The 12,251-nt window shown below is 33.9% G+C and overlaps 3 protein-coding genes across 3 annotated transcripts in view; all 3 read left to right on the top strand.

Moving 5' to 3' along the window:
• The window catches only part of CBG20236, a gene marked incomplete at both ends in the record, with an annotated part of 10,142 nt that extends 9,189 nt beyond the window's left edge, over nt 1-953 (top strand). Inside the window, 2 exons of the mRNA XM_002629808.2 lie at nt 98-252; nt 854-953. Of these exons, the coding sequence (XP_002629854.2) occupies nt 98-252; nt 854-953 (255 nt within the window). The remainder of the gene's footprint in view (nt 1-97; nt 253-853) is intronic.
• A 6,578-nt stretch (nt 954-7,531) lies between these two features.
• CBG20235 lies at nt 7,532-7,897 on the top strand (the record flags this gene model as incomplete). Its single annotated transcript, XM_045241733.1, has 2 exons — nt 7,532-7,630; nt 7,763-7,897. 2 exons carry the CDS (start codon nt 7,532-7,534, stop codon nt 7,895-7,897), a joined length of 234 nt encoding a protein of 77 aa, XP_045096989.1.
• Nucleotides 7,898-8,639: 742 nt separating this feature from the next.
• Nucleotides 8,640-8,675, top strand: CBG25461 (the record flags this gene model as incomplete). The annotated part of the gene is made up of 1 exon (XM_045241732.1): nt 8,640-8,675. The coding sequence occupies one exon, from the start codon at nt 8,640-8,642 to the stop codon at nt 8,673-8,675; it is 36 nt and encodes an 11-aa protein (XP_045100314.1).
• Between the last annotated feature and the right edge of the window lie 3,576 nt (nt 8,676-12,251).

Below are 12,251 nucleotides of genomic sequence, written 5' to 3'. Positions count from 1 at the left end.
GCTGTATCTGGGCTTCCAGATGAGCTAGAAACCTGGTTTTTGGACCATAATGAGAGACGCAGACCACAAGATACCCTAACCGTTATCCTATTTTCAGGCTTGGAAACATTCTGGAACTCTGAATTCCGCCCGTATGCCTGGCCTAGAAAAGTACTCGCAAGACCAATTATTCTTCTTAGCGTACACCCAAGGATGGTGTGCTTTAAGATCAAAAACCTACAAACTACAACCACATATGGAGGAGAGAATACGGTAATTTTGGAAATTCTACTAAAAATGATGAAAGAATCGCGGTTTTACCGTCTCTAGGAGCTGAGATACAGCGAATTAAAGTTTAGGAGGCTAGAGACGCAGACGGCGAGACACTCTAGCCTTCTTGAAGAGACGCAGACATTGGAAACTTCAAACGGCTGTATCTCGGCTGCCAGAAACGCTAGGAAGTTGATTTTTGGACTGCATTGAAGTTCAAGAAACTGGGAAATTTGATCAATTTAATTTTTAAGTGGAAATCAAAAAATTGAGTTTTAAAAATTTCAAATCCATTGGAAATATTTTTTAGCTTTCAAAATTCAATGAATTTACTTCAACTCAGTCTAGAAACCACTTTTCTAGCACGTCTAGAAGCCGAGATACAGCCATTCAAAGTTATTGAGAAACGCAGACGGTTAGAGTGGCTAGAGACGCCAGACGAAGGGACACGCTGCGTCTCTAACCTTAGAAACTTCAAAGCGACGTATCTCGGCTTCTAGATGAGCTAGAAACCTCGTTTTTCTCTGATTTACGAGGGAATTTCTTGCTTTTTTTTGCTGGTTTACAAAAATTTTGATTTTTCTAATAAAAATATTTTTTCCAGAATGCTCGGCTCACTTCAAAACTCTCCAGAATTTGCCGACGCGTGGCAGTGTCCCACAACAAGTTTCATGAATCCCACAGAAAAATGTACGATATGGTGATGGTCTAGAAATTGCGGACTTCTTGGGATCCTAGGCCACCGCCTCTAAATTCATAAACATTCTAATTTTTAATCATTGATCTCTCTTACTTTTCCGATATTTTTATTTTGGTTGTGTTTTTTTCTTCTGAAAAAATCATCTATTCACCTGTTCTCAGATAATCTGAAAATCTGAAAAATCCCCCTGAAAACTTCAATTTTACCTCACAGCTTTATTATTATTTTTCTTTCCAACCCATTAATCTTTGATTCCATAACAATTTCTAGTCAACACCCCCCCCCCCCCACCCTTTAATTTTTTTCTCTCATCCCAAAAAGTTTTCGCTGAAAAAAATATTATAACTTGATCTCTTAAAAATGTCTCTTTATTATTTTTTCCCCACTTGCTCCTTTTGATGTTTTTAAAGCAAAAAACAAGAAATTCAAGAATAAAGTCAGTTAATGAAAGTGGCACTGAAAAAAGCGAAAAATTCTGAATAAATCTCAAGAAGAATCGAGTTTCTAGCTCATCTGGGAGCCGAGATACAGTTAATTGAAGTTTTGAACGCTAGAGACGCAGACGACGAGACACACTGCGTCTCTCGCCTCCGAAACTTCAATTGGATGTATCTCGGCTTCTAGAAGCGCTAGGAACTTGGTTTTTCTTCTGAACGACTTCTCTTCATAAGGGGATTTCAGATATATAATTTTTTAGATGATACAGATAATTTTGAAAAATTTCCAATTTTCACATTGTTCAATTTTTCAAAATTCACAAAAAAAAGTGAAATTCGCTGCTATTCTGTCGAAAAACCAAGCTCATAGCGCGCCTGGGAGCAGAGATACAACCATTTGAAGTTAAGCCAGAGACGCAGACAGTTAGAGTGTGTCGTCGTCTGCGTCTCTCGCCTCCGAAACTTCCATTGGATGTATCTCGACTTCTAGAAGCGCTAGAAAAATGGTTTTTGAACCAAAATGATTTATCAAAAGTGGCAAATCCGAAAATCTACAAAACTCAAGGTCTGGTTCTTTTGAAGGACAAGAAATGTCAAGTTGAAAAAGCCAGAGATGCAAGAAAAAATTGTTTTCTCTATTTTCTTGAATTTTTTTATGTTGAATTATCATTTTGAAGTCTTTTGTGACAAAACCGAGCCAAATCGTACCACGGAGCGTCTAGATACAGTCACTGGAAAATTTGGAAGCTAAAGACGCAGACAACGAGACACTCTAACTGTCTGCGTCTCTTGTAAACTTTAAACGGCTGTATCTCGGCTCCTATAAAGCTTAGGAAGTTGGTTTTTAGAGTGAAATAAAGTAAATTTTTTGAATTTTGAGATGCTGGGAAAAATTTAATGTTTTTCCAAAAATTCACTGTTTTGATTTTTGTTGAAAATTAATTGTGTTCATTAGATTTCCCAATTTTACAATATCCAAGCTTCATTTTGGTCAAAAAATCGACTTTCTAGCTTCACTGGCAGCCGAGATACGGGCGTTTGAAGTTTCCACTTTGTGCGTCTCTTCAACGAGGCTAGAGACGCAGCGTGTCTCGTCGTCTGGCGTCTCTAGCCTCCAAAACTTCAATTCACTGTATCTCAGCTCCTAGAGGCATTAAAAACGCGATTCTTTCATCATTTTTTGTAGAATTTTTAAAATTACCGTATTGAACTGAAATGAAGTTTGGAAGCCAGCTTTTTGAAATTTCTAAAAACATAGGAATTTTCGCAACAGGAACCTGAAAGCCCACATTTTCAAAATAAATATTTCTAGAATCTTCTAGGAAAAATGTTCCGGAAACTACAATTTGCTAACCCCCTTGACACACACACACACACCACACTACGATGTACACTAATATCTTCAATTTAATCGAATTTGACTTTTTCCTCATTTTCTTTTTTTTCCGATTTTCAAGAAAAATGTGACCGACTGAGATGAATGCTGTTTCCGATACGATGAACATATATGAAAACACGCGATTGGCTGAAATTTGATTCTTATTTGTCGAGGGGCGAAACAACATTTTTGAGCTGAGATTCATTATTTTTATAATATCTGTTTTTTAGTTTTAAGTTTCTTTTTTAGTTTTTTAAAGCCACCATTATGCTAGTACAACATTTTTAGCCTTACCAGAAAAGGCCTGAATCATATATTTTGAATATTCATCGTAATTTCGAAAATTTGATATTCGTACTTGATTTCAGTTCAAAAACCAACGTTCTAGCTTTCCTGGGAGCCGAGATATAGCCCTTGGAAGTTTCAGGAGGCTAGAGACGCCAGGCGACGAGACCCCCTGCGTCTCTCGCCTCCGAAACTTTAAATCGCTGTATCTCGGCTTCTAGAAGCGCTAGGAACTTGGTTTTTTGTCTGAACGACTTCTCTTCATATGGGGTTTTTAGATATAGGATTTTTAGACAATACAGATAATTTTGAACACTTTCCAATTTTCACATTGTTCAATTTTTTCAAAATTCACAAAAAAAAGTGAAATTCGCTGCTATCCTGTCAAAAAACCGTGCTCATAGCGCGCCTGGGAGCAGAGATACAACCATTTGAAGTTAAGCGAGAGACGCAGACAGTTAGAGTGTCTCGTTGTCTGTCCTCCCATACTTCCAGCGACTGTATCTTAGTGCTCCGTGATTCGATTTGGCTTATTTTCACTGCGAAAACACTCGAAATAATAGTTTAATAATATTTTCATTTATCAAACAAAATGTCGAAAATTCAGGAAATTTTTTTTTCGAATTTTTTTGATGGCAATAAAATTTCGAATGATTTCTAACATTTCCGCTCAATTTTCATCTTTCTAGCTTATCAAGAACTCAAGATATAGCCATTTGAAGTTTCGGGAGCCTAGAGACGCAGACAATGAGACACTCTAACTGTCTGCGTCTCTTCAAAACTTCAAATGGTTGTATCTCTGCTCCCAGGTGCGCTATGAGCTTGGTTTTTTGACAGAATAGCAGCGAATTTCACTTTTTTGTGAATTTTGAAAACAATTGAACAATGTGAAAATTGGAAAATTTTCAAAACTATTTGTATCGTCTAAAAAATTATATATCTGAAAACCCCTTATGAAGAGAAGTCGTTCAGAAGAAAAACCAAGTTCCTAGCACTTCTAGAAGCCATATATCCAATTGTAGTTTCGGAGGCGAGAGACGCAGTGTGTCTCGTCGTCTGGCGTCTCTAGCCTTCAAAATTTTAAAGAACTGTATCTCGGCTCCCAGATGAGCTAGAAACTTTATTATTTTTGAAATTTGTACAGAATTTTACGTTTTTGGCAAGTTTTGACCTATTTCGTAATGTTATTCGTTTTGAAATATTTTTTTCTGAAATTTTCAGTATGGTTCCATTAGGGATAATGGAATTCCTAAAAAAAAAACTTTTTTTCAGCTTTTTTTTTACTGAAAATCAAATTAGCACTATCCTACATTTATTTGGCTAAAAAATCTAGAAAAATTTTTTTTCCAGGCAACTTTCAGCAAGGTTTTCTATTTGGAAAATTTAGGAATTTCGTTTTTTAGAAAAATTCCAAAAAAACTAATTTTTCATTTTTCGGTTCTGTCTGTCCACCCACAGAAATGACTTTTTTTTCCCATGAGAACCATTGTCTCCTATCTATTTTTCGCCTCCAAAAAAATTTCAGACAAATCGTCTTCAGAATATTCCATAGAAAAAAAAACTTCTACTTCAGAATATCCTTGACGTTATCTGAAAAAAATTCCGAAAAAAATTTTTTTTTGAACGCAATTTCAGATTTTTGAAGCCAATTTTGGAGAGCTGATTGCGTGTCGATTGAACTTTTGGGAAACAGAAAATTGGTCCGAAAATTAGTTGGGCGGTCCCAACTGAATTTGGGGGCATGTCCCTCTTTTAATTTTAAATGTCAACATCATTTTTTTTTCTCTGAAAAAGTATAGTAGTCGTGTAGTATAGCAAAAAATAGAAGAATTCTAGAAATTTGAATGAAATTGTATTTTTGGAAATTTTGAAACTTGAGGATTTTTGCGATTTTCTGAATTTTAAATTTCAAGTTTTCAACTTTTTGGGATTTTTTTTGAAATTTTCAGATTTTCGAATATTTTATATCTTTTGACTTATTTCATTCTCTTTTATCACTAATCACTGATTGGCTACGTTTTTTCTTTTTTTTATTATTTTTTGGTAATTAGAAAAAAACTGGTTTTATACTATAAAAGTAAACACTTTTACTATTTTTACACAAATTTTCTTGAAATTTTGTTTTGTTTTCTGAAAAATAAAAAAAAATAGTATAAAAAATCACCCTGAAAAAAATCAACTTGTTGAATTTTTGAATTTCTGAATTTCCAAATTCTCTGAAGTTCTGAATTTCTGAATTTCTGAATTTCTGAATTTCTGAATTTCTGAATTTCTGAATTCCTGAATTTCTGAATTCCTGAATTTCTGAATTTATGAATTTCTGAATTTCCAAATTCTCTGAATTTCTGAATTCATGAATTTCTGAATTTCTGAATTTCTGAATTTCTGAAGTTCTGAATTTCTGAATTTCTGAATTTCTGAATTTCTGAATTTCTGAATTTCTGAATTTCTGAATTTCTGAATTCTCTGAATTTCTGAATTCTCTGAATTTCTGATTTCTCTGAATTTCTGAATTCTCTGAATTTCTGAATTTCTGAATTTTTGAATTCCCAAATTCTCTAAATTTCTGAATTTATGAATAAGTCCCCAATATCCTTGATTGTTTCCGGTTTTGGGCATTTTTTGTCTCAAATTTTTCTCTAGAAAAAGATAATGACCAGTAACCAGAATTTTCTAGAAATTTTAAAACTTTTCTAAAACTTTTCATAATTGAAAATTACCATCTTCTTTTTTTTCCGTTTCATTCATTTATTCAATAAAAAGTTGAACAAATAGAAACTAAACTAGAAACTAACAGCCGAAAACGTGCAGATGGGTCCTTAAACTTTTTTCAGTAGCACTTTTTTAATTCTAGGAATTTAGTGTGATGCACACTTTTTAGAGAGAGCAAGTTTTATTGTGTAGTTTGTACTTTGAAAAAAAAACGAAACGAATTGAAATAGATAAAATAGAGTAGAGTCATTTTTTAAATAGATTTGAAATTCAGAATTTTCGGAAATTTTCCGAATTTTTGAAGTTTTTTGAATTTTGGACCATGAGAATTTTCCCTTTTTTGAAATCCCGAATTCTTTTTCTCAAATTATCTGGAACCAGTCGGTTTGCGCCCCTTCGGGGCTAAACCTCCTGGCCTCCAGTTACAGTACCTTGTTGGATTTCCTCCCTTCTTCTCTCGCTCTCTCTGCCCGCCACCCTTCACTGTGGTGAAACCAAGGAACGTCTCCAGAAGACTTCAAAATCAAAATTTCAAAATTAGAAAAGGTTGGGCCTAAACTAATGAAACTTTCTGATCCGTCTGTCCAGGTTTCAGCTCAATCGGTTAACTTTGAGTGGGCGTAATGACACGCGACATAAAAACCAACAAACGGAATTTGGTGAATGTTATTAATAATGATTAGAGGTTGTCTGAATTTTTGGATTCTTGTTGGACGTTTTTGAAACTTTAAAACTTTTGTTATTCTGGGATTTTTCGGTAATTCCGTGAATTCGATTTTCTGGGGATTTTCTGAATTATTTATTTTGTTAGAAAATAATTTTTCTTCGAATTTTAGTATTTTTTGAAATAGTATCTTTACTATTAACAATCACCAATTTCTGTGTGTGAGTGTTCCCTGGTCGCCGACCCTAGCGCAGTCACCGTTGGACCAAAATTTTTGAAATTTTCACAGATAACTCGAAATATCAACGAGATAATGCCTGACTCTATCGTTTCGAAAGTTTGTTTTTGACGTCTTCTGAAGACGTCAATCTATTTCTACAGCGGAAGCTAGGAGGTTGAGCCCCTGGCAGGTGGCGTAAACCGGCTGGTTTTCTTAATACTATATTTTTTTTAACTTTGAAAATTTTGAGTTTTTAAACATTTTGTTTAGATTTTGAATTTCAGATAATTTCTGAATCCCAGCTAAACCGTAAAATCACAATCTGGTGTTTTTTTTTCAAATTTTGGTAAAAAGCATTTCTGAAAATCCGACGTCATCTTTTTTTTTCTTCAAAAATCCCAAAATTCAAAATTTGATTTCTTCCCATTGGTCCCCTCTTCCATCCTTTTTTGGGACTCCCCTGATTCCTTTTAAATTCAATTTTTGCAGATTTCTCTAAGAAACTGACGTTTTTCTCCCCAAAAAACGTTGTTCAGTGAGTTTGGACCAAACTTTTGGGATAACAAAGAAGGAGATACAAAATGAATGCTTTGTGAGTTTTCTCGGTTTTGGTCGGCTAATAGACGCCATATCGAGCTGTCAACTTTGGGCTCAATTATCTCGATTCCTGTAAAAGATAGAAACATTATGTAAACTGATAACATGTTTATCATTATATTTCCAAAGTTTTATCAGTAGACAATTTTTTGATAGCTTCTACAGGAACTGAGATAGTTGAGCTCAAAGTTGACAGTTTGGGTGGACTTCTATTAGAGGAGCTACAGTATTTTAATTTGAAGATTATTTTCGAACTTCTAAACAATTCTGAATTTTCAGATTACTGAAAATGCTCTCCATCTTCACTATTCTCCTTCTTATCATTGGAATCACTACATCGGCTCCATCGCCAAGCCAAACGGAGCTCAAGAGAATATTTAGAGGTACCGTAAGAGAATTGACCGTGAAGTGATGTTTTTAGATTGATAAAGTCGAAGAAACAGATTCAAAAACAAAAAAACGTCAAGTTTATAGAGCTTCTAGAGGCCGAGATACAGCTTTTTGAAGTTTTCGAGGTTAGAGACGCCAGACGACGAGACACGCTGCGTCTCTAACCTTCGAAACTTCAACTGGTTATATCTCGGGTTCTAGAACAGCTAGAAACTATATTATTGCACCTACTGAGAGCTCAGAAACCGCAAAAAAATCAACTTAAATATGTGAGAGCCAAAGTTCTCGAGTATAGGTATTTTGACAGATCTACAGCATCCAACATTGGGGTTTTGCACATTTTCCGATTTTTTTGCAGAAATCGCGGCGAACGAAAATGCGTACGGTGTGATTCAGGTGGTACCGTACTCGGAACGACTTCCAGCCTACATGGTCATCTCGAACAAATGGTGAAAATCGAAGAACTTCAGAACAACTTAAGTTATACGATCCTCTTTTTTTTTCGTTTTTGTGAATGTTAAAAATAAAAACATCACAGTTTTGCTTCGTTTTTATTGATTTTCAAAAATTTTGTTGATTCCTGAAAATACAAAAAAAAATCAAAATTTTCCAAAATTTTCAAATGATTCAAAAAAATCAAAATTCTCATGAAATTTTTAAAAATCTAAACAGGACCCAGGACCCAGGACCCAGGACCCAGGACCCAGGATTCAAAAGAGAAGAATTTCAGAATGTGCACCATATCAAAATTCTGAAAAATTCGAAAACTCCCTACTCTGACCGCGCAAAATAATTTTTTGTACAGATCCCAAAAATTATCTTTTCAAAAAAAATTTTCAGATTTCCAGAGATAGGTATCATTTTTCTCAAAAAATATTTTCCAGAGAAATCCATCCACCCCCACCTAGAAACTTCCGGACGTTTCCGGGAAAATTGGTTTAGAATGACAAATCAGAATTTTAAATTTCTCTAAAAAATATCTGACATTTTCTATTTTCGCGCTGACAATGACGATGAGAGATGATGTAGAAGATGAGCAATGACTTTTCTTTTTTCTCAATTCTTAATTGGCATCGTCATTTTTTTGAAGACGTCGACTTGTTTTGATTTGCCTTCTTTTTCCCCTTTTTTTGACGAGAAGATTCTGCTGCAGAGAGAAAATAAAAATAAATGATTTCATCGTTTTTTCTGTATAGTCAGAGTCAATTTGCGTAATTTTTTTCTGACCTGCAAACGGCTCTAAAGTGGGCGGAGTCAGTTTTTTTGGAAAAAGAAATTTCAGCTTTATTATAGAAATGACATTTTTCCCATGAGAACCATTGTCTCCTATCTAAAATTAATTTTTTATAAAAGCATAAAATAGTTATTTATTTCCCTAGAGATTTGAAATCTATATGGTTTTTGTTTTGGAATTTTTTCATAAGAATTTATCAATTTTGGACATTATATATATTCTGAAATTCAGAAATTCAGAAATTCTGAAATTCAGAAATTCAGAAATTCAGAAATTCAGAAATTCAGAAATTCAGAAATTCAGAAATTCAGAAATTCAGAAATTCAGAAATTCAGAAATTCAGAAATTCAGAAATTCAGAAATTCAGAAATTCAGAAATTCAGAAATTCAGAAATTCAGAAATTCAGAAATTCAGAAATTCAGAAATTCAGAAATTCAGAAATTCAGAAATTCGGAAATTCAGAAATTCAGAAATTCAGAAATTCAGAAATTCAGAAATTCAGAAATTCAGAAATTCAGAATTTCGAATTTCTGAAAATTACAACTTTTAGATTTCACAATGATTTCTCAAATAACTTTTCTGTCCAGTTTTTGAATCTAAATTTTTTAAATCATAAGATTTTTGATTTTCGAACTTTAGACAAGTGGCTTTTAGGTTTTTAGGCATGAGGTCATGCATAATTTGGGAAGTAGTTCCCACACAAAAAAAAACAAAAAAAGTACTTTTTAAAATTTCGAAAAACTCGAAAATCTTCTAATTTTTAAACTACACTTTGAATTTTCAAAGTTCAAAATTCCCGATTTCAGTTTTACACAATTTCCTATCTGATTTTCTTTCTTTTTGAACTTGGTTTTTCGAAATTTCAGATCTGCAATTTTTTAAACTTCAGGGACCGTATTTTCACCTTTTTTTGCTTTGTATTTTTGAAAATTTCTGAATTTTTGGATTTTTTGAATTTCTTGGATGTTTCCGAATCTAAGAACGTTCGGAACTCTTCGAAATTTTTAAAATTTCCAACACAATCTGAACTTCTAAATTTCTAACTACCGTAAAAACTGTTATCGAAGAGCCCCTTTAATAGAAGGGTCCTCTAATAGAAGGGCCCTCCGAGAGGGGCTTGGAAAAATAGAAGTAATAAAATGGCCCCCGTAATAAAGGACCCCCGTAATAGAAGGGCCCCCGTAATAAATGGACCCCTCTATCAGAAGGGCCTCCGAGAGGGGTTCGGAAAAATAGAAGGGCACCCCCTGTAAAAGAAGGGCCCTCTGTGAAAAAGGACCCCCCTTTCAAAATGTGATTATTCTAAGGTTCTTAGATTCTGAGATTCTGAGATTCCGAGATTCTAAGATTCTCAGATTCTCAGATTCTGAGATTCCGAGATTCTTAGATTCTGAGATTCATAGATTCTGAGATTCTGAGATTCTGAGATTCTGAGATTCTGAGATTCTGAGATTCCGAGATTTTGACAAAAATTTTCCGCACTTTTTCAGTGGAAAATATTCCGGGAACTCCACAATTTAATAGGAATTTGTTGAAACTCTATTTTTCGATCAAAATCTTGAAAAATTTTGGTAAAATTGGCAGATTTTCATGAATTTTGAACGAAACTTTGTCGAATTTTTCGTTGCGAAATTTAGAAAAAAACCGGCCAGAGAAATAGAATGCCCCCCCCCCCCCTGTAATAGAAGGGCCCTCCAGAGGTACCTGGAAACAATAGAAAGGTATCTGAAATTCAAAAACCTTCTGAAATTCCAAAACTTTCAATTTTAAAATGTTTGCAATTCGTAAAACATCGAAAGTTGTCTAAAAAAAATTAGATTGCTCTTCTCTAAATTTCAAATATCTGAAACTCAAAATTTCAGATTTTCCAGTAATTTTTTTTCCAAAAAATGACGAATTCAAAATTTTTTGCAACTCATCAGATTGTGCTATTCTATGTTTTGCCCTCCTCCTCTCATTTCAGAAAGCGTCATTTTCCAATTTTTCTCTGCGTCTCTCATTTTTCAACGCTCCCTATTTTTCTAAGAAGATCCCTGGAGAGATATGAAGACGATGTGTTGCAAAATGACAGAAATAGAATTTCTCCTTCTATTTTCAGCAAAAAGAAATGAGAAAATGAAAAAGAATGGGAGAAAGAACACAGATTGTGCAGAAATAAGAAAAATCGGATGACGCAAAAGAGATTAGGAATCTGATTTTGGAATTTCTAGATTCTTAAGATTCTGGATTTCAGAATCTGAGAATGTCAGAATCTCAGAACCTCAGAATCTTAGAATGTCAGAATGTCAGAATCTTAGAATCTTAGAATCTTAGAATCTTAGAATCTTAGAATCCTAAAATTTCAGAATCTCAGAATCTCATAATCTTCATAATCTCAGAATCTCAGAATCTCATATTCTCAGATTCTCAGAATCTCAGAATCTCAGAATCTCGGAATCTCAGAATCTCAGATTCTCAGATTCTCAGATTCTCAGAATTTCAAAATCTCAAAATCTCAGAATATCAGAATCTCAGAATCTCATAATCTTCATAATCTCAGAATCTCAGAATCTCATATTCTCAGATTCTCAGAATCTCTGAATCTCTGAACCTCTGAATCTCTGAATCTCAGATTCTCAGATTCTCAGATTCTCAGAATCCCAAAATCTCAAAATCCCAGAATCTCAGAATCTCGGAATCTCTGAATCTGAGAATCTCAGATTCTCACAATCTCACAATCAGAATCCATCTGACTCACCGCATTTTTGAATTTTTCAAAATTATGACAAATTTCGTCCAAAAATTCCAAAAAATGTTCCTAATCCATTTTCCCGGGAGGAGATCATGAACTTTTGAATTTTCGCTATTTTCAGATTTTTCTCTTTTTTCAGACAATAGAGGGCAAATTCTTTTTTAGGGAAAGTGTAGGCGGAGAAAAAAATATAGAGAATACTTTTTTGGATTTTTTAATTTCTGATTTCATTTATCTCGGGTGGGGTAATCCCTTTTTGATTCTTCCCGATTCTTTTTTTTTTTTGTTCAAAAATGAAATCATTTTTTGAAAATTTAAAGCATATTTTATACTGAGGGTGGCTTTCTTTGGGTCATTTTTTTCCAAAAAATTATTATCTATTTAATTTTTTTTTTTCAAAAAATAATTTTGAGATTTCGAAAAAAATTCGAAACTCAAAAATCCAAAATATCCAAAATTTTCGAAAATCAGAAAAATCTTTCCATTCCAAAAATCCTAAGTACTCTCAGAGGGCTTGGAACAATAGAAGGACCCCTGTAATAGAAGGGCCCTCTGTGAGAAAGGACTCCCCAAAAGAAATTGGCAGATTTTCATGAAATGCAAAATTTTGAGAAAAAAACTGGTCGGAAGAATAGAAGGGCCTCCCTCTAATA

Source organism: Caenorhabditis briggsae (genome assembly GCF_000004555.2).
Source record: "Caenorhabditis briggsae complete genome, chrII, whole genome shotgun sequence".
Lineage (NCBI taxonomy): Eukaryota > Metazoa > Nematoda > Chromadorea > Rhabditida > Rhabditidae > Caenorhabditis > Caenorhabditis briggsae.
This window is presented reverse-complemented; position numbering and strand designations above follow the sequence as displayed.